We start from the raw sequence: 22,947 nt of genomic DNA, 5'->3' as shown, positions 1-22,947 counted from the left end.
CTTGTGCCCCAAATGCTTTCAGGTAGCAGGGGTAATTCTGGAATAGGCAATCTCAAATCTTATCAATAGCAAGGCTAAAGAATAATAAGTAAAGAAGAAGCTTTAACTCACATTTGCCAGATTGGGGAGATATTTGATATTTCTTGGAAAATGTGCACATTTTGTCTCTGTCCAGAAATGATTACAGAGTGGTCTTAATTTTGTCTTTATCCTACCGATGAGTGCTGGGCCAGACCCTGAATGATAGGGCTGCTTCTTTCCTCCTTAATTGTACCACGGATGTTAGCACCACACATGTATGAATAAGAGCTGATGCACTTTGCCTTAACAAGGAGATAGATGACATTCTCATTCCAGTAGCCACTATAAAAATTGCTGTCTGTAGGGGCAGAAGCAAGTATCCCAACATACATGGCCACAATGTGATCTTTATGGCTAGCTCTCTTTATGTATCATCAAGAAAGATCTTTCAGTGAAAGACAAAGATTATTCTCTGAGGGTGCCAGGGTCATTCTAGTTGGAGTTCCCCTGTGTTTCATTCAATTAGTAAGTATTTATCGAGGGCTTGACAATATACGGGGCACCATATGCTAATGTATCATTGGAATATAGCCATACCCACATGTTGAAGCATTGCCTGTGTCTGCTTTCACACCACATCAACAGAGTTAAGTAGTTATAATAGAGATGAAAGATATTTACTTTCTTGTCCTTAACAGAGTTTGCACATTTCTGTTTCAGTAAGTTCTTCAAGAAACTTCAATGTAGATAATTGTCTAGGAATACTTATATGAATATCCAAGAGCAGATGTGCCAGTCTGTTCCCTTTCCCTCCTTTTTTTCCATTCATTTATTTTTATTTTTTGTCAGAGGAGTGGGAAAGGTCAGTCATAGACTTAAAGAATAAGCTGTGTTGAATTTTTAAATTACCTGTACTTTTTTTAAATCCTCACTCGAGGATATGCTTATTGATTTTAGAGAGAGGGGAAGGGAGAGAATGAAGGAAAGAAACATTGGTGTAGGAGAGAAACATGGATTAGTTGCTTCTCATACGTGCTCTGACTGGGAACCAAACTCACAACCTAGGCATGTCATGACTGGGAATCGAACCTGCGTCCTTTCAGAATACAGGATGATGGTCCAACCACCTGAGCCATGCCAGCCAGGGATAAGTTGTATTTACTAATTAGAGATAAATCGTATAAGATCCTTTTCCCTTTTCTCCTGTCATTTTATTTAAAAAGTGACACATGGTGTCCATATGCAGCTGTTGAAAAGAACAAGGTGGCTTTGATATATGTGTTGTAGGGAACATCCCTAAGAGATACTAGTTAGTACAAACCAGCAGGTACAGAACAGTGTGTTTGATGTCCCATTTATTTTTGTAAATTATTTAAATGGCAGAGAATACGGATGTGTATGAGATTTCATGAAGGCTCACCAGGAAACTGGTAACGTTGCTCAGCTCTGAAGGGAGGAACAGGGTGAGCAAGACACATGTCTTCGGTACCTTTTGAATTTCATAGCATATGCATGGGTTACTTATTCAAAAAAAATTTATTCTTTTAAAAATGTTGTATGGTCATAGTTAACAATTAAAACAGTATTGAGATGTATAAAATAAAAAATATATTTTCCATCTCACCTCTAACACATGCTTCCTTAATTGCTGTTAATGGCTTGGCATATATTGTCCTGAACATTTTCTTTATAAAAAATTTTATTTACTTATTTATTTTCTAAGAGAGAGAAAGGGAGGAAGAAAGAGGGGGAGAGAAACATCAATGTGTGAGAGGAACATCAATCAGTTGCCTCTCACATGCCCCCAACTGGGGACCTGACCTGCAACCCAGGAATGTGCCCTGAGAGGGAATCAAACCAGTGACCTTTCGGTTCACAAGCCAGCATTCAATCCATGGAGCCTGTCCTCATTGTCCTTTCAATCCAGGGCTGTCCTGAACATTTTCTGTATACTTATAAACATACATAAGCACACATATATTTCTATATAATTTTTTAGTCTGAGATCATCTCATATACACTTTTTTGTAACTTTTTTTCACGTGCTATATAATATAGCCATTGGACCATTTTAGTAAATATAGACTTATTCCTTTTAAAACCATTAACAAAAATAGTCATCAAACTCTGGCATATTTCAGTGTGTGAATAAGCTATAAAATATTGTACCATCTCCTACTGAGAGATGTTAGATTGTTTACAGTCCTTTGTTATAAATAATACTACAGTGGATATTCTGAGTTAATTGATAGTATAGTATAAATTTTGATGTCATTAAATAATAAACCCAAGATATTTTAGACAGTGACAACAGCATGTGTATAAAAACATAAGGAAAGAGCACATAGGATTTCTGGGAAACGAGTGATCAGGAATGTCCAGAGGGGAGGTCAGGTCAGGAGGTGGGGCACGTGGGAGCCATCAGGAAGAGCCAGGTCAGGAAGCTCACTAAACATTGTGTTCTGGACTGCAGAGGTCATCCTAGTGATGTTAGGAAGTCACTGAATGGTGTGCCTGGCTCACACAATAGAACATTCGCTGTCTCCAACATGAAGTATGAGAGTAGATTTAAGGAAGTCAGACTTGGAGCCAGGAAATATATGAGGATGTTGCTGCAGTAATATTCAAGGTGACAAATGATGAAAGCTTGAACTAAAGTGGAGAGGGAATGTAATTGAGAGCTAAGAAATAGAATTAAAGGGATCTGATGACTGACCTGGCTGGTAGGGACAGAGGTCAGTGTCTGACATCTGACTTGGGCAAGCTGGACAAAGTTCGAGTGGGCGTGAAGAGGGAAAAACAGAATCCAGTTTGGGGCACAAGGGGGTATCTGTTAAACGTTCAAGAGAAAGTATCCAGGAGGCAGTCTAGAATGGGGGCAGAAGTGTGAACTGGTATCTGGGAAGCATCAGCGTGTGCTGGTGCCGAGAGCACTGAGTGCTTTTATTTGGTCTCCACGGTTGCTTCCTAGCTTCCTGGCCAGCGCTCTTTCTCTTGCTCCCTGATACCAACCCGCACTGTGTTATCTGCCACTCAAAGACAAATCCAAGACCTAACACTGTTATCATTCTTTTTTTTTTTTAAATAAGAATCATTCCAGCAGAAGAAGCAGCTTACAAGCCTATACTTTTGAGGAACAGCCTATACTTCCTGTGGTGAGTTTTATCCTCTCCTTTCAATCATCAGTAAAAATATAAAATTCAGCAACTTTTTTCTCTTTTTTTAAACACTGAGTATGACCTTTGACTGCCTAGCAGAATAGTGATCCAGCTCAGGGTCTAGGCTCTGGGGTATGAGGTGCAGGGGAGGGGAAATTGAGTAGGTGGTTCCTTTAAAAAATGAAACCAGTTGAAAGGTCTCCCCCATAGTAAGAAAGTCCATCTCTGAGTGCTGGCAACTGTGAGTGACATCTGAGCTTCTCAGTTGAAGGGCTGTCTTGGCTGGAGTCTGCTGCAGGGAGCATGCAGTTCAGGGTTATGTCTAGCAGCCATGGCTCTACCCACAGCCTGTGCCATATAGCAGTCATTTCTGTCCCACACATGAAATGTCACACACGGTTCGGTCACTCAGTCGTGTGTGCACTGGTGTCAGCAAGCTCATTGTCCAGTTTGGAGTTTATTAGTACCGCTCCCCCTTCCTTTTCATTCTCACATCTACCAGTTGGCCTTGAGACTTCAGCTTTTTCATTTTTTTGCATAATTATTTTTTGGTATTTTTTTCATTACTATCTAGTCCCTTTATGTCACCCTCCCCACTACAGTCACCACAGTGTTATCCATGTCCGTGAGTCCTTTTTCCTTTTTGCTCAGTCCCTTCATTCCCTACCCTGCCCCCTTACTGCCATCTGTTCTCTTTCTGTAAGTCTGACTCCTTTGCTTGTTAGTGCAATTTGTTCATTAGCTTCCACTTGTGAGTGAAATCCTGTGGTATTTGTCTTTCTCTGACTGGTTTATTTCACTTAGCATAAAGTTCTCCGGGTCCATTCATACTGTCACAAAGGGTAAAACTTTCTTCTTTTTTTATCGCTGAGTACAACCTTAACAACATCATGCCTGGACTGTTGACTCTTTTGATCTCCCAGCCTCCACCCTCCTCCTGATTCAGCTCTCATTACTTTGAGTTTATCTGTCCCTTACTGGGCCCTACATTTTTAAATTCAATTTAATTTTTATTTTATTTATATATTATCCTCACTAGAGGACATGCTTATTGATTTGGAGGGGGCGGTGAGGTAAGGAGAGAAACATCAATATGAGAGAGAAATATCAATCGGTTGCCTCTCGTATGCACCCGCATCAGGGACCAAACATGCTACCTACGTATGTGCCCTGACCAGGATTGAACCTACAGCCTTTTTGTGTACAGGATGACGCTCCAACCAACTGAAGTACCCGGCCTGGGCCTGGGCCTGGGCCTAGACCTGGGCAAGGACCTGGGCCTGAGCCCCACTTGTTTTTTAAAAACCACATGGAAACTCCCAGGCTCCCAGCCTACCCTTCTCTTTATTCACCCACAGACACCTCCTGCTGCCGTCATTCCTATCTGTGCTCATTCTTCCAGACAGCCTGTTCCCATGTTCTAAATTCTCTCCCTCGTCCAGGTCTGTGTGCATTCCATTTCCCTACTTGGAAAGGCCTCCTCACTTTTTTTTCCATCAAACATGTGTGATTTTGAATAGCAGTCTATATATTGATTTTGAAAAATGGGATTGTTTTAACTTTTATGGAAGTTCCAGCAAAGGAATGCAGAAGCTCAAAATTCCTCAACCCAACAGTGAATCATTCATCTAAAAAGGTGCCCCTGTACCGAGAGAGACACAGATCCTATGCTGAGGAAGGAGGGCAGCACCCGCCTGTGCAACTGACCCTGTCAGTATTGACCATCAACAAGAGGCAGATGCCACCAAAAGGCCACCCTCACCAGCCCTACTCTCGCATGTGCCACTTGTCTGGCCTCTTGCACTAGACTGCAGCCTGCTTAAGCAGAAATTCGTAGTATTTTCCCCACTGTCCTTTGTGAAGTCCTCCAGACAATGAAAATGTTGGATGTCTGATTGACAGGCATTCATCCAAGAAACAATTTTAAATATGCCAGATGAGCAGCGGAATCTAGAGATGATTTCTGTTTTATGCACTGAAAAAGTTATTTCCCTGCCTTTTTTGTCTCCATACATTGATTAAGGTGTTTTCTTTTCAATCATTTTCTTGAGGTATAATTTACATACCATAAAATCTACCCTTTTTTAAGATTTTATTTATTTATCTTTAGAGGGGAAAGGAAGAAGAGAGGGAGAAAAACATCATTGTATGGTTGCTTCTCGTGCATCCCCTGCTGGGAACTGGCCTGCAACCCAGGCATGTGCCCTGACTGGGAATCGAACTGCGATACTCTGGTTCGCAGGCCCATGCTCAATCCACTGAGCTACACCAGCCAGGTTTTTTTTCCATTTTCTATTTATAAATGCATTTTAGAAAATGTATACAGTGTGCAGACATCACCACAATAAAGGTTAAGAACCCTTCCATCACTCTAAAATAGTTTCTCAATTACAACACCCACTTTCAGCCTCAGATAACCACTCATCTGCTTTTTGTTGCTACAGTTTTGCTTTTTCTAGAAATTTCATACAAGTGGAATCATACAATATGTAGTCTTACATGTCTGACCTCTTTCACCTAATATGATGTTTTTGAGATTTATCCATGTTCTTGCAAATCTCAGTAATTCTTGATATTCCATTGTTTAGATAATATCTGCAACACTTCATTTATCTACTCACCGGCTGTTGGACTTTCATAAAGCTGAGCAACTTTGAATTCCATTTTTTTTTGTAGACTAACACCTCATCATAAGTGTCTAGGGAACTGTATATCTAGTGAACAGACTGGTGGTGATAGTTTTTATGTGTAGGACACATTGGGAGAGTAGGCCAAGCCTTGAAGAGTCTAATCTGGGCCTTAAAGACTAAGGAAGGCCAGACCTGGACTATTTTAAGTAAACCTGGAAATAACCAGACCTCTCTGTTCATTAGTAATACACAGTAATAAACTGCACCTCCCCAACTCTTACAGAAAGAAGGCTGCAGTGACTTTGACTCAGCACATATAGGTGATAAATTCTGTAGTTAAGACTACCTGAGTTCAGATCTCAGCTCCATAGTAGCAATAGACTTGTTAAGAAATTACTTCAATTTGGTCAATAGTATAAATTATCTCAATAAGAGTTGTGTGGAGGTTAATGATATGATCTATGTTGAAGCACTTAGTATGTTGTTATTACTGTCATGTATTTTTGAAGAAAATGGATTTTATTAGCTAAAATTATATTTAGAAACATCTCTATAATCCTACTAACATTATTAGTCTGTAGTGTTTTTTTCATGTGATTTCTTTGTTGGATTTTGGCTTCTGTAGCAATTCTTGTAAAATCACTTAATTCCTTATATTTGTAATTATTTTGTCATCACTTTTTCCTGATCATTCCTGATCAAAAGAAGATAAATTATTTTATTGATTGAAAAAAAACCCAGATTGGTTTCATGTATCTCTCTGTTATTTTTCTGTTTTATTGTTTTTACTCTTATTTTTTATTATGCTTAATCTGAATTTAATTTGCTCTCCCCTTTCTTGTTTCATAAAGCAAAAGCTGAAGTCACTGACGTGAGACTGTTCTTTTTTTATAGGCATTTTAGTGCTATAAATTTCCCCCTAAGTACTGCTTTAGTGGCATCTCATGAATTCTAATGTCTTTTTATTTTCATCCAATTCAAAATACTTCCTAATTTCCCTCTTAATTTCTTTGACACATGGGCTATTTAGTGTGTGGTATTTGGTTTTCAGCTATTTCAAAAAATCATCTAGACATTAATCTGTTATTTATTCCCAACTTAATTCGATTTTAACACAGAACATACTTTGTATGACTTACATCCTTTAAAATATATTAACCTGTTTTATGATGCAGTTGGGTAGGTTGGTCAGGTGGATAACTTATGTTTTCAACTTTTCTATATGGCTGCTGATTTTCTGTTCACTTGTTCTACCAATCACAATAAAAATATTTTTAAAGTTTTTCTATGCACATGGAGTTTTGTATTTCTCCTAGCAGTTGTATCAATTTTTTTCTTTATGTCTGTTAAAACTCTGTTCTTAGGTGTATAAGCCCTTAGGATTGCTGTGTCTTTCTGATGACTTGGCCCTTTGTCATTCTAAGAGGGCCTTCTATATTTTTGGTGATACTCTTTACTCAAAAATCTAATTTAGTATTAATATAGCCATTCCAATTAAGTTTTTAAAATTTTATTTTTCATTTACAGTTCACCTTCAATATAATTTTATGCTAGATTCAGGTATGAAGCATAGTAGTTAGGCAGTCATATAATTTAGAAAGTAATCCCTTCAATAGTTCAAGTACTGACCTGGCACTATACTTATTTATTACAGTATTGCATCCATGACTATTTTATAACTATCAGTTTGTACTTCTTAACCCCTTTGCCTTTTTCACTCCTCTCTGGCAGCTCTTTGTTTTGTGTATCTATGAGCTTGTTTGTGTTTCATTTGTTCATTTATTTTGTTCTTTAGATCTGCATATATGTGAAATCATATGGAATTTGTCTTTCCCTGTCTAGCTTATTTCACTTAGCATAATACTCTCTAGGTTATCCATGCTGTTGTAAATGGTAAGATTTCATTCTTTTTTAAGGCCCAGTAATATTTCATTGTCTATGTACCACTCTGCTGTATCCACTTGTCTATTGGTGGTACTTGAGTTGCTTCCATATCTTGGCTATTGTAAATATGCTGCAATGAACATAGGGGTTTCTTTTTAAATTAATGTTTTGGGTTTCTTTGGATATGTACCCAGAAGTGGAGTTGATGGGTCATATGGTAGTTTTATTTTTAACTGTTTTGAGGAAACTCCATACTATTTTCAAGAGTGCCTACAGCAGTTTGCATTCCCAGCAACAGCAATTTGCATTCCTTTTCTCCACATCCTTGCCAATACTTATTCACTGATTTGTTGATGGCCATTCTGGCAGATGTGAGTTGGTATCTCATTTTGGTTTTTATTTGCATTTCTCTGGCGATTAATGACCTTTCATATGTCTATTGGTCATCTGTATGTCCTCTTTGGAGAAGTGTCTATTCAGGTCCTCTGACTAATTTTTCATTGCATTGTTTTTTGGGAGGAGATGTTGGGTTGTATCACTTCTATACACATTTTGGATAATAATCTTTTGTAAGATGTATCATCAGTCAATATCATCTCCCATTCAGTACGTTGCCTTTTTATTTTGTTGATGGTTTCTTTGCTGTTCAAAAACTTTTTAGTTGCTTGTAGCTCCATTTGTTTATTTTTCTTTGGTTTCCCTTGCCCAAGGACATATATCAGAAAAAATGTTCCTATGAGAAATGTGAGAGCTTTTCACAGCCTACGTTGTCTTTTCTTTTTAATATTTTGTTTATTTATTTTTAGAGAGAGGGGAAGAGAGAGAGAGAGGGGGAGAGAAACATCGATTTGAGAGAAAAACATCAATCTGTTGCCTCTTGTACATGCCCTGACTAGGGACTGAACCCACAACCCAGGCATGTACCCTGACCTGAAATTGAACTAGTGATCTTTTGCTTTGTGGGGTGATGCCCAACCAACTAAGTCACACCAGTCAGGGCTGCCTTTGTTTTCTTCTATAAATTTTATGGTTTTGAGACTTTTAAGTCTTTAATCTATTTTGAGTTTATTCTTGTGTATGCTGTAAGGAGGTGATCTAGTTTCATTTTTGCATGTGCCTGTCCAATTTTCCCAGCATCATTTATTGAATAGACTGTCCTTACCCCATTGTATGTTCTTGCCTCCTTTGTCAAATATTGGTTGTCCATATTTGACAAAGGCGTGGTTTATTTCCAGGCTTTCTATTCTATTGCATTGATCTATATGCCTATTTTTAGGCCAGTACTATGCTGTTTTGATTACTATGGCCTTGTAGTATAGTTTGATATTAGGTAACATGATATTTCCAGCTTTGTTCTTTCTCAAGATTGCTGAGACTGGAATCTTTTGTAATACTATATAATTTTTTTTAATATTTGTTCTGGTTACGTGAGAGGTCTGCTGTTGGTATTTTAATAGGAATTGTGGTAAATCTATAGATTGCTTTGGGTAGTATGGAAATTTTAAAGATGTTAATTTTTCCTATCTATGAATATGATATATGCTGCCACTTATATATCTTTTTCAATTTCTTTCTTCAATGTCTCATAATTTTCTAAGAACAGGTCTTTAATATCCTTGATTAAATTTATTCCTAGGTATTTTATTTTATTTTTTGATGCTATGGTAAATGGGATTGTTGCTTTTTTCCAAGTATACTTTATTGATTATGCTATTACAGTTGTCTCAGTTTTTTTTTTCTCCCATTTATCCTCCCTCTGCCCTGCACACCCCCACCCTCCAGCTTCCCCTGTGCCTTAGTTCATGTCCCTGGGTCGTACATATAAGTTCTTTGGCTTCTCTATTTCCTATACTATTCTTACCCTCACCCTGTCTATTTCATGCCTACCAATTTTGCTTCTTATTCCCTGTACCTTTCCCTGCATTCTCCTCCTCCCCCTCCCCACTGGTAACCCTCTGTGTGATCTCCATTTCTGTGATTCTGTTCCTGTTCTGGTTGTTTGCTTAGTTTTTGTTTTTTAGCTTCAGTTGTTGATAGTTATGAGTTTGTTGTCGTTTTACTGTTCATATGTTTTATCTTCTTCTATCTCTTAGATAAGTCCCTGTAACATTTCATATAATAAGGGCTTGGTGATGATGAACTCCTTTAGCTTTACCTTATCTGGGAAGCACTGTATCTGCCCTTACATTCTAAGTGATAGCTTTGCTGGATAGAGTAACCTTGGAGATGGGTCCTTGCCTTTCATGACTTCAAATACTTCTTTCCAGTCCCTTCTTGCCTGTAAGATTTCTTTTGAGAAATCAGCTGATAGTCTTATGGGAACTTCTTTGTAGTGATTGTCTCCTTTTCTCTTGCTGCATTTAAGATTTTCTCCTTATTTTTAATCTTGGGTAACTTAATTATGATGTGCCTTGGTGTGTTCCAATTTCTTTGGGATTTTCTGGGTTTCCTGGGCTATCTGGAGGTCTATTTCCTTCAGCAGATTGGGGAAGTTTTCCTTCATTATATGTTCATTTCTTTCTCTTCTTCTTCTCCTTCTCGCACCCCTATGATTCTGATTTTAGATTACTTAAAGTTGTCCCAGAGGTTCCTAAGCCTCTCCTGAGTTTTTTGAATTCTTGTTTCTTCATTCTGTTCTGGTTGGGTGTTGATTTCTTCCTTTTGTTCCAAATCTTAGATCTGAGTCCTGGTTTCCTTCCCTCCACTGTTGGTTCCCTGTATATTTTCCTTTATTTCACTTCGTATAGCCTTCATTTCTTCCTTCATTTTGTGATCAAGCTCAATCAATTCTGTGAGCATCCCGATTACCAGTATTCTGCACTCTGTATCAGATAGATTGCCTGTTTCCTGGTTACTTAGCTCTTTTTCTGGAGTTTGATCTGTTCTTTCATTTGGGCCATATTTCTTTTTCTCAGAGCACCTGTTGTGTTGTAAGGGGCAGAGCCTTAGATACTCACCCAGGTGGGACAACTCTCTTTACTGCATTGTGGCACTGTCTGGCAGGGAGGGGTCAGAGAGGGAACAAGGCCGCTTGCTTGCTCCACTCTAGCCCCACTTTCCAACCAGCTCTCCTGTGAGACCGAGAGTTTCTCCCGCCTTTGCAACTCCCTCCGTGTTTTACAGCTAGAGGTATTGAGTCATTAGTTTTCTGGTCTGCCAGCCCCACCTGGCCAGTTCAGTCCTCCACCTTGGTTTCCCTCTCTGCAGCTGCCCATCTCCACCCCTCCTACTAGTCTGGATGAATGTTTCCATAAGTCCTTGGTTGTTGGAGTTCCATGCAGTTTGGTTTCCTGGCAGTTCTGGTTGTTTATTTTTTTAATTGGTTGTTATCCTTCTTTTGGTTGTGCCAGGAAGTGAAGCATTTCTGCTTGTGCCTTCATCTTGGCTAGAACTCTGGATTATTGCTTAGTTTCCCTTTCTGATTAGTCATTATTGATGTATAAAAATGCAACCAGTTTCAGGTATTTAAATTGTGTCCCACTACTTTATTGAATTCATTTATCAGTTCTAATAGTTTTTTGGTGTAATCAATCAGGTTTTCTACATATAATAGCATGTCATCTGCAAATACTGATAATTTTACTCCTTTCTTTCCAATTTGGATGCCTTTTATTTTTTCTACTTGTCTGATTGCTATGGCTAGGACTTCCAGTAGTATGTTGAATAAGAGTGGTGAAACTGGATATCCATTTTGTTCATGAATTTAAGGGGAACACTTGTAGTTTTTGCCCACTGAGTATGATGTTGACTGTGGGTTTGTAATATATGGCCTTTATTACATTGATATTCCCTCTATTTCCACTTTGCTGAGAGTTTTTATCATAAATGGGTGCTGGATTTCATGGAATGCTTTTTGTGCATCTACTGATATAATCACATGGTTTTATCCTTCATTTTGTTTATGTGGTGTATCTAATTTATTGATTTGCAGATATTTTACCAACCTTGTATCCCTGGAATAAATCCCACTTATCAAGGTGTTTGATCTTTTTAATATATTGCTGGATCCAGTTTGCTAATGTTTTATTGGGGATTTTAGCATCTATGTTCATCAGGGATATTAGTTTATAATTTCCTTTCTTTGTAGTTTTTCTTTATCTGGTTTTAGAATTAGGGTAATGCTGGACTTATAAAATGAGCTTGGGAGTCTTCCCTTCTATTGAATTTTTTGGAACACTTTGAGAAGGATAGGTGTTAGTTCTTCTTTGAATGCTTAGTAAAATTCACCTGTGAGACCATCTGGTCCAGGGCTTTTGTTTGTTGGGAGTTTATTGATTAGTGCTTCAGTTTCATTGATTGTGATCAATCTATTCAGATTTTCTGAGTCTTCCTGATTTAGTTTTGAAAGATTATTGTTTCTAGTAATTTCTCCATTTCATTCAGATTATCTAACTTGTTGGCATATAGTTGTTCCTAATATTTTCTTACACTTCTTTGTATTTGTTTGGTGTCAGTTGTTACTTCTCTTTCATTTCTGATTTTATCTATTTTGTCCTCTATTTCTTGATGAGTGTGGTTCAAGGTTTGTCAATCTTGTTTATCTTTTCAAAGAACCAGCTCTTGGTTTCATTGATATTTTGTATTGCCCCTTCACTCTATTTTGTTTATTGCTGCATGATATTTATTATTTTCTTTCTTCTACTCACTTTGGATTTTATAATTCTTTTTCTAGTTCCTTTAAGTGTAAAGTGAGATCATTTATTTGAGATTTTTCTTGAGGTAGGCCTGTAATGCTATGAATTTCCCTCTTAGGACCACTTTCACTGTGTCCTGTAGGTTTGGGGTGGTTTTGTTCTCATTATCATTTGTTTCAATAACTCTTTTGATTTCTTCTTTGATCTCATTGTTAACCAATTCATTGTTTAGTAACATTTTATTTGGCCTCCACGTTTTCATGTGTTTTTCAATTTTTTCCTTGTGATTGATTTCTAGTTTCATACCATTATGGCCAGAGAAGTTGCTTTATGTGATTTCAGTCTTCTTAAATTTCCTGAGACCTGTTTTGTGTCATAACCTGTGGCCTATCCTAGAAAATGTTCCATGCGCACTTGAATAGAATATATATTCTGCTTTTTGGGGCAAAGTGCTCTGAAGATACCAATGAAATCCACCTGGTCTACTGTATTATTTAAGGCCACTCACTATGTTGTTTTTTATTTTCTGTATGGAAGATCTATCCATTGATGTCAGTGGGCTGTGAAAGTCTCCTACTATGATTGCCTTACTGTCCATTTCTCTATGTTCATCAGTATTTGCTTTATGTATTTAGGTGCTCCTGTGTTGGCTGCATGTTTACAAAGGTTATATTTTCTTATTTTATTGATCCCTTTATCATTAGATAATGTCCTTTTTGTCTCTTATTATAGCCTTTGTTTTAAGGCTATTTTTTGTAATATAAATATTGCTACCCTAACTCTTTTTTTGTTTCCATTTGCATGAAATATTTTTTAAATTTTTAAAATTATTGTTCAAGTTGCATGAAATATTTTTTACATGGCTTTATTTTCTGTCTGTGTGTATCTTTCCATCTGAAGTGAATCTCTTATAGACTGCATATATAAGGTCTGTCCATAAAGTATCCAGCTATGTAATATGAAAAGTAGAGACATTTATTGAAAAAGATATAAGAAACATTGTACATATGACAATGATGCCTTAGTCCCCTTCAAAGTAGGTGCCTTGGGACCTCACAGTTCTCCCAGTCACCATCCGCTGCCCCATCCTATTTTCCTGAATCCCATTGACAGTCTCAAATCTCTTCCCTTTAAAAGGCGATTTTAATTTTGGGAAAAGCCAGAAGTTGCCGGGCACCAAATCTGGGCTGTATGGGGACTGAGTCATCTGGGTGATTTGGTGCTTCTCCAAAAAACTCTGCACAATATGTGATACATGAGCAAACAATCTCCAGTTGCCCATAGCTCAGCCTTCTGAGTCATCTGAATAGTTTCCATGGAGGAATGTTCAAGTTTCATGCAAAATCTGATGCAGATTTGTTGCTCTGCTTGCTCAGTCATTTTGAATGAGACGGCCACACAGTGCACATGCTCACTCAGTGACATCTACCACCTCCACTGACTAGAACAATGAAGTCATCATTTTTCACACATGTGCACTACGGTCCACTCTCCTTGGCTGCCAGATTACAATGATGTTGTGCAAACCATTCTCGTTATATTGATGATGGCTGGACTTTTTCCAGACATGCCTTGTATATGGATCTTGTTTTCTTAGTTATTCAGATACACTATGTCTTTTTATTGGAGAATTTAATCAGTGTAAATTAAAAGTGATTATTGATAGGTTATTGAGGTTGATTGTTCAATAATTTAGTTGCAGTTCTGATGTGGTCATGTGAGGAGGTAAATGCAGCTTCCATCCTGGACCACATTTTCTTCTATCGTGTTCTCTCAGCGTCACCACCCTCATCGTTGTTGCCTACTGTTTTGTCTGAGCGAACTGTTACACAGTTTATTTTGTGCACTTCCAAGTGTGATTTGAAAAATGTTTCATTTGAAAGAGAGGTAGCAGCAACAAAGAAGTATGGTCCTTTTCCAAGGATTCTTCGTAGTCATATTTAATTCTCCCATTATTCTTCACCTTAGCTTTTGCCTACTTCATCTGGACTACCACCAGGTTGGGAAGAAAAACAAGATGAAAGAGGAAGACTGTATTATGTAGATCACAATTCCAGAACCACCACATGGACAAAGCCCACTGTACAGGTACCCACAATCTATCCATTAACTTGTTTCCTCACATGATTGAAAACATCATATTTCTGTGGAAGCTCTCACATCACTTTGTGGTATACACTGGATGCTTCTAGCACATTCTAATTCTTTTCTGACATTGGTGCTAAGTGCTGTTTCTTGTGGATCTCTTTTATGCATGAATTACCACTTGACATTATGTAAACCTAGTCCAATTGGGAATCAGAGAACAAAGTAAATGGTCTAGTCCAGTGGGTAATTTTGTAATTTGAATGGATTAAGACCATTATGTATCTGAAAGATAATGTTAGTGATTTGTTTCTCTTAAGTTTGTGTTGATGACATTCTGTCCTTGATAATAATGAGTGTATTTGTAACATTTCCTTGTAAATGTTCAGGAAAATATTTATTTTATCTTAGCATTTCTCTTATTGAGAGATGTTTAAACATTGAAAAGTACAGAAAATAATATAGCAAATACTCGTTTTCTTTACACCTAGAATTTATCACCACTAACAAGTTACCATATATATTTCTAGACATTTTATTTTGAAAAATAAAACTTTACAGATAAAACACTTTAACCAAACACTTGGTCCTACTCCCCAGAGGGCACCACTGTCTTGAATTTGCTGGGTGTTCTTCTAACCTATTTTATGTACTCTCAAAGAGAGCTAAGCAATGCAAAATATTGTTTATGCCTGTGCATGTGAAATTTTATGAAGATATCCTGTATAATTCTAAATCTTTTTTTTTGCTCAGTATTGTTTATAAAATCCTATCTGTGTTGTTGTATATATAGATCCAGTGTACTTCTTTTCATTATTGCCTAATATTTCATCAAGTGACATTACATTTCAATTATCCATTTCGGTGGTGGGTATTTGCCATTCATTTTGTCTACCCAGCCTTTGAACCCACTTCTGTGTATGGAGAGTTCCCCACCTGTGAGTGTTTCGGGTGAGCAAAGACAACCTCCTCTAATTGGCACGGTGGCTCCTCTGGCAGCTGGGGCACAGGCCCCCTGACCTAGCTTTCTCCATCACATGCACCACCAGCATCGTTGTTAACTAGCATCTTTCTGCTCAAGAATTAGTTGAGAAATTAGAAACTATTTTAAAAACAAAGTTTAACAAAATGCTTTATTTACAAAAGGAGCCTCCAGTGTTTAGGCTTATTTATAAGTGTGTATTTTGTCTGCAGGTTGTTACCTTTTTAACCACAGCTATTTGTGAGCTCTCTATAAAACATTACAACATGATTTAATTAATGTGCTAGGCCACAGTGGAGACCAGTCAGCTGCCCTTGAGCCCAAGCGTTTCTGCAAGCCCGCAACCACAGGCCCCCACAAGTGCTTCCGCACCGCAGGCAACTCAGCCGTCTGAAATGGAGCAAGGATTTCTTCCGAAAGGCTGGGAACTCCGGCACGCACCAAACGGGAGACCCTTCTTTATTGACCATAACACCAAAACCACCACCTGGGTAACTTTCATGCTGTCCAGTTTGCATTGAGAACAACAACAGTAATCTCTTATGTATATTTCTTGGTCATCATTAAGTACGCATCTGTACAACCTATATTTTCTAGTATTCATTTAAAGATCTGTTGAATTTGTAGTAGTATTATTTCTATTCAGGGTATGTTTATGACTTTTTAAATATTTTGGGTGATTGTCATGTAGATACATCACTTCCTATTAATTCACTAGTCATATGCTTAGGAAGGTATTCAGTAATAATCCTTTACCTTTATTGAGGCTGTATAGTTCCCAAGTACTTTCAAACCATACCTCATTTAATATAAAAAAATCTTCTGAGGCCAAATAAAATAAGGTTTTTATTTTAAGTCTTAATGTTATTTAGCTGTTTGTTCACCACTAATAGAAAAATTACCGAAAATTAGCAGCAGATAAATAGACGTGATCAATTTATTTAAAAGACCAGTGTACCTAAAATAATAATAATAATAATAATAATAATAATTTAATATCAAATACAGGGACCAGCACAAATAACCCCCCTTTTTCTTTATTACAAAATCTTATATTACCAAATCATAAGCATGGAAATCTGTAACATAACAATATCATATTCAGGCACACCATATGATATTTCAGATGAAATGTTCAAATTAAAACTATAACTTAGACCTGGCCAGTGTGGCTCAGTGGATTGAGCGCCTGCCTGTGAACCAAAGGGTCATCAGTTTGATTCCCAGTCAGGGTACATGCTGGGGTTGCTAGCCAGGTCCCTAGCTGGGGATGTGCAAGAGGCAACCACACATTAATGTTTCTGTCCCTTTCTTTTCCCCTCCCTTCTCCTATCTCTAAAAATAAATAAATAAAATATTTTTTAAAAACCTCTATGAATTATTATACCCATATTATTACCCTACCAACCATACTCAAGCAGGCGCTACTTCTGCCAGACCCTGTATTAAAATAATATATAGAAGTTAATCCAAACAAATTGAATTTTGTTATATTTTTCAACAGTTTGGTTGCTTTTAATAACCTATTTGAGCTTATCATCCTATCTTTCAAAAATATTAATAAATCAGTACCTTGACATGCAGAAAAGCATATTCAGGGCCTCAGCAGCAGCATGTGGTCTGGTTTACCATTCCTTCCTTGCACCAGTTTCCATTCAGAGACGAGGTCTGTGTAGTAACGCAGCCCCTGAGGAGTGGGGCGGAGTACCCTGAAGGGTTTCTGTGGAAGAGGTGATGACTTACCACAGACTCTACTCTGACATCTGAGAACCGAATGCTGTCACCTCAGAATGATAGATTTTACATGGGGAAACTATTATTTTACAGATTAAGCAAATGAAATAAAAGAATAGTTTAAATATCCATTGATATTAGAAAACATAGTAACAGATTGACTCTTGTGATCTTAAAACTTGTGTATGTGTTGTTTTCTTCATTTCCTATGCCAAAAAAGGAAGATCCAAGACTGAAAATTCCAGCTCAACTGAGGGGAAAGACATCGCTCGATCTTTCCAATGACCTGGGGCCTTTACCTGTGAGTTCACAGAGCTGCTGCCGACGTCATCTGGCTATCTCAAATGTTCTGTAGTTTGGAATACGGTAGTTTTTTAGCAACTATAATGTTAAATAAGTAGTTAAATATTAAATAAGCAATATTAAGGTGTTAAGAATAAAATATGCAAATTAAAGTAAGCATATAACCAATGCTGTTCTTCTATCCCTATATCTAAAACCCTTTTCTAAAATAATTGAAGTACATTCTTTATTATAGCCAGGATGGGAAGAAAGAACTCACACAGATGGAAGAATCTTCTACATAAATCACAGTATGTGCATTGTGATTTTTCATTACATTATTTTCATAATACTGAGTTTTGTGCATAAGAATGAAAAGCATATTTTTTTCTTACTCTTCAGATATAAAAAGAACACAATGGGAAGATCCTCGGTTGCAGAATGCAGCAATAACTGGACCAGTGAGTCTCTTTGTATTAGTATGCTGTGGTGGGATTGTTCTCTAACCTGTCTCTTCAAGGGTGAATGGTCAAGGGCATCACCCTAATAGGCATTGAAAGGAAAGCACATTTACAGTTCTCTCCCCTGCCACTACCCCTACTCCAGGTCTCAGTTATTTGAAAAAAGCATATAAGGTCATTATCCTTATCCCACTCGATAGCTTTGAGAGGCTAGTGAGCCAGACAGTCAGAATGCACAAGTGTGGGCTGCTGTGCTCAGGCTGGGACTTGCCATTGTCTGACACAGGGCGTGGTCAGCCACGGTGGGTCAGAGCGGAGCCTACATTGTGGCGGGAGGATGTGGACAGCACCCTGTCTACTCCAGGGTGGTATCTTGAACTTTTAGTAGAAGTTACTGTATATATGAGATATAAGAAGTTATTGTATATATGAGATACAATATATGAGATATATAATATATATATAAGATATATGTCATATTGTATATATGATATATATATCACTCATATATGTGACACACTTATATTTAGGTGTAAATATTGCCATGTGAGATGTTTATTCGACTCTTGAGTTGGCTTAATTGAGAGGAAAAATCATTATCCTCTGTTATATAGCGACTTTTTCCATTTTTAGTTTTTCAGATTTTAATTGTTTTAGAATGTATGAAAATAAGTAAAATTGAAGGCATAGTTCTTTTGGATTACTCTTTAGTCTCCATGTTTAGTTTTTTTAAAATAATGGATAAAAAAGGCAACTCCTCAAAGTTCAAGGGAAAAGTACATTTTTCAAATTGTTCTCTTAATGGAGAAATCACTTAGAAAGTCTCTTCAGAAATGGAAATTTTCATTTTTAATATTTCTCTACTTGGAAGACATTTCCTGTTTCTGGCATGTTGCATTTCAAGTATATTGAATGATGAAAATTACAGCCATAGATAGGAATTGCTGAATACAATTTTATCTTAAACAGAGAAATTAAAATTTTTAAAGTTTTAAATTTGTATTTCTTTAAATTTAACTTTTCTTTCCAAATATCCTCTTTCAGTGCCTTTAACTTATCTTCGTAAAATACCTAGAGGGGGACTTTGGAAATTCTTTCAAAATAAAACAACCTAAACTTTTTAATTTTTCCTAAATTTTCAACTCAAGGCAGTGCCCTACTCCAGGGATTATAAAAGAAAGTATGAGTTCTTCCGAAGAAAGTTGAAGAAGCAGGTTAGTAATACTTATAATGAGTTCTTAGGAGTGAATGTCTATATACCAAAAATAATGGAAAATGCTTTTTAAAATGAGTGGAGGGGTCAAAAAAAGTAACGTAGAATTTGTTCTATATTTGTAACAACTTTATAGTTTCTTATGGGGGAAGGATGCTTATTTTTTCATATATTATTACAGACCACAATTATTTTATGTCTTTATTTTTCAAGATACCCTGTAATTTAGAAAAATAATATTAAATGTTTGCCTTTAAAAGGCAAACTTTCCTAGTGGGGTTTGTGGGAATTTGACTTTATAGAATCTGAGGAGATTCGATTCAGTGTTTGGAAATAAAACACATTATCTACCCATCTATTTCATTTCGGTTGGTGATGACCATTTTTAAAAATACTTTTCTAGTTTGCTCATAATTTCCCCTTTCCCTGCAGGTTAGGAATACTACCACTAGGTGGCTATATTGCGTTACACTTTCTTGCATTCTAAGCCAGAGAAGCCTGCTTTCTCAGATTTAAGATGGTGGGTCAGCTACCACAGATATTTTTTCTACCCAAAATTCAACAAAAATGAAATATAATAGTTGTTTAGTACAAGTCTTTTGTGTCCAAATAAAATCCTAAAAGATTAGCAACTTTTTAAACTCATCTTCAATAATAACTATATTAAAATTGCTCTGGAAATTTGTTTTCTACTTCTTAAAATTCTTTGTTGATTTATTTGTCTGGTAAATATGTTGTCTTAATGAAAAGATGCTGGCGGAATAGATGGACTCAGTTCTCCATTTGTCACTCTGAACACTTGTAGACATGTTATGGTACCTAATTGTTGATGCCTTCCAGACAGCAGGAGATACAGAACAAGGCCTTTACAAACAGGTCACAGAGCACAAAAATTATCATGAAAGCAATAGTATTCATGGTGCTCTCACTACATAGTGGGCATTCTTAGCAAGTTACATGTATTATTCATGTAATCTCTACCATAACTCTATAAAGAAGGGACTGTTATTTTTTTAATGAATAGTAGTACTTTTAATAATGCCTGAGACAATCAAATCATAATGGGGTTTGAAAATCCACAGAATTAAATAATAATGGATATAGAATTCAGTCAAAACACACTCATGGATATTCATAGTCTTACATTCTGCCCAAGAAAGGGTAATAGTAATGGGTTCAACATCAGATTTATAAATTAGAAGAAAAAAAACAGAACATACCTACATCACTTAAAAGGGAATCTATAAAGTTAAAAAAGCAACAGTAAAAGAGAGGAATTTTAGAATTGTGAAATTAAAGTTGCTTTAAATTATTTTTTGTAGAATAGTGGACATCTCATAGAGGAAAAGATAAACGGTGATAGCACAGGCAACCCTTACAAATGGAGGAGCACTAAACTGCATTTCCATCAGCAATTGCTGTATGAGAGGAAATCAAAACTGCGATAAACTTTTGGATTTGAAAACTTATTTGAAATCATCAGTGTAGATAAATTCCTAGAGTAATATCACTTTCTAAATTTGGCCCAAGACAGCAGCTAAACTTGAATATTTCTGAGAAAAAAAATGTTTTTCTTAATCATATTTTATTTTCCAGTTACAGTGGACACACAATATTACATGTGTTTCAGGTGTGTACTCCAGAGATTAGACATTACATAACTCACCAAGTGACCATCCTGATGCCGTCACCTGAGCATTCCTACCACCATCAGGAGCTTCTTCAGATACAAAAATCACACGTCTTTGTTATGACTTGATTAGAGAAAATGCATGAATTCTTTCATACCATAGAGGAAATAGAGGCAATGTCCCTAGTCATGTTTTCCCTGAAAAAGGGTCTTGGGCACAGGGTAGAGTACAATGAATTTCATCACTTTCATGAGAGAGAAATTTGCTGTTGTGTTGAATTGATTTAAACCAGAATTCTTTCTTCTCTGGGTCTTCAGAATGACATTCCAAACAAATTCGAAATGAAACTTCGCCGCGCAACTGTTCTGGAGGACTCCTACAGGAGAATTATGGGTGTCAAGAGGGCAGACTTCCTCAAGGCGCGACTGTGGATTGAGTTTGATGGTGAAAAAGGATTAGATTACGGAGGAGTCGCCAGAGAGTGGTTCTTCCTGATCTCAAAGGAGATGTTCAACCCTTATTATGGGTTGTTTGAATATTCTGCTACGTAAGCACCTTTACATTGACTGTATACAGAAAAAGAAATCACTATTTTGAAAGTAACAGAGTTGTATGATGCAAGGAAAATGTATGTTACAGTGTGCCAGAAGGAAGAGTATAACTGATGTAGTCTCAAAAATAACTTTTTAAATTGTGGTAAAATGCACTTAGTATAAAACTTACCACTTCAGCCATTTTAAAGTGACTGTACAGTTCAGTGGCGTTACTTGTAAGGACTTTCACTCTGTTGTCAAACCATCGCTTCCGTCCATTTCTAGAACTTTTTCATCACCCCAGACTGAAAGTCTGTGCCCGTTAAACACTGACTCGCCCAAGCCCTGGCAGCCTGCTTTTTACTTTCTATCTCTGTGAATTTGACAGCTGTAGGTACCTCACGAAAGTGGAATCATAGAGTGTTATCTTCTCATGACTGATTGGCTTCATTAGCATAATGTCCTCAAGCCTCATTCTTATTGTAGAAGGTGTCAGAATTGCTTTCCTCTTGAAGGCTGAGTAATATCCCATTGTGTGTACATACCACAGTCTGTCTCTCCCTGCATCTTTCAATGAACATTCAGGTTGTTTCTACCTTTTGACAGAAATCACTGTTTTTAAAACCATTAAGTCCAGTGGCCTAATATCATTCTAAAAGAGGCAAACAACTCTAAAAAGAGGGAGATAACTTACAATTATTTGTCAAGTTAAAATTTTTATTTGAAATATGAAGAGGAGCATTTAACTGCGGTTGTCTTTGCAGGGACAATTATACCCTACAGATAAATCCAAATTCTGGACTGTGTAATGAAGATCACCTCTCTTACTTCAAGTTTATTGGCCGGGTAGCGGGAATGGCAGTATATCATGGCAAATTGTTGGATGGTTAGTATTCAGCTTACAATGTTCTTATATGTAATTATAACTATTATATTATTATATATAATTATAGGTATAATAATAATGTGATTTACCTGATTTTTGTCACTTGTAATTATTTTTTAAATATTTAATTTTTGCAAGGTTTTTTCATCCGCCCATTTTACAAGATGATGCTCCACAAACCAATAACACTTCATGATATGGAATCAGTGGTATGTCTTTTTCACTTATAATAGAGAGAGAGAGTATAATTTAATCGGCAACTAAATAATTTAAAGAGTTATTTTTTAATGATGAAGAAATGAATAGATTGTAATGTTCCAAAATACAGATGAACGGTTTTTCCAACATTTTATTTTGAAAATTTTCAACTTCAAAAATAAAATACAATAAAATAAAGTAAAACTTACAGTGGACATGTTTGTATCCACAACCTGAATTCCACAACTGGCGTTTTGTCTTTATACTTAATTATCACATACCCATCACTTGTCTACCCTCCAGCCATCAATCTACTCTGTCTTTCTGATACAGTTCAAAGAAAGTTGCAGATACCAGTAAACTCCTCCCTAAATACTTCAATGTGCTCAGCATTTCAATGTACTTCTCACATCCGTATTTGAATTGTGATCATTTATGCTGAATGGCCTATGTTTTCAAAATAGCTGTTCAAAGGCAAGGCCTTGAGAGTAGCCATGACAAAGACACAGAAACATGTGGATTAAACCCCTGACCATAGCCCATGCCGAGCAGCTTAGGACACTGAGTGAGCATACACGTGGATTCCAAGACCTCTTGGTACCAAACTTGGTACCA

General features: G+C 36.8%; 1 protein-coding gene across 3 annotated transcripts in view; it reads left to right on the top strand.

Moving 5' to 3' along the window:
- The window catches only part of NEDD4 (NEDD4 E3 ubiquitin protein ligase), a 120,571-nt gene that overhangs the window by 88,060 nt on the left and 9,564 nt on the right, over window positions 1-22,947 (top strand). For all 3 annotated transcript variants that reach the window (XM_037053948.1, XM_037053947.1, XM_037053946.1), the window contains 10 exons: window positions 3,111-3,176; window positions 14,296-14,415; window positions 15,682-15,885; window positions 17,349-17,429; window positions 17,667-17,721; window positions 17,813-17,871; window positions 19,020-19,085; window positions 21,033-21,262; window positions 22,013-22,134; window positions 22,273-22,343. In XM_037053948.1, the coding sequence (XP_036909843.1) occupies window positions 3,111-3,176; window positions 14,296-14,415; window positions 15,682-15,885; window positions 17,349-17,429; window positions 17,667-17,721; window positions 17,813-17,871; window positions 19,020-19,085; window positions 21,033-21,262; window positions 22,013-22,134; window positions 22,273-22,343 (1,074 nt within the window). The remainder of the gene's footprint in view (window positions 1-3,110; window positions 3,177-14,295; window positions 14,416-15,681; window positions 15,886-17,348; window positions 17,430-17,666; window positions 17,722-17,812; window positions 17,872-19,019; window positions 19,086-21,032; window positions 21,263-22,012; window positions 22,135-22,272; window positions 22,344-22,947) is intronic.

The sequence above is a fragment of the Sturnira hondurensis genome, unplaced genomic scaffold, assembly GCF_014824575.4.
Source record: "Sturnira hondurensis isolate 20B ecotype Veracruz unplaced genomic scaffold, ASM1482457v3 Scaffold0008196, whole genome shotgun sequence".
Classification (NCBI taxonomy): domain Eukaryota; kingdom Metazoa; phylum Chordata; class Mammalia; order Chiroptera; family Phyllostomidae; genus Sturnira; species Sturnira hondurensis.
The sequence above is the reverse complement of the archived record's forward strand: the minus strand, read 5'-3'. Positions and strand labels throughout refer to the sequence as shown.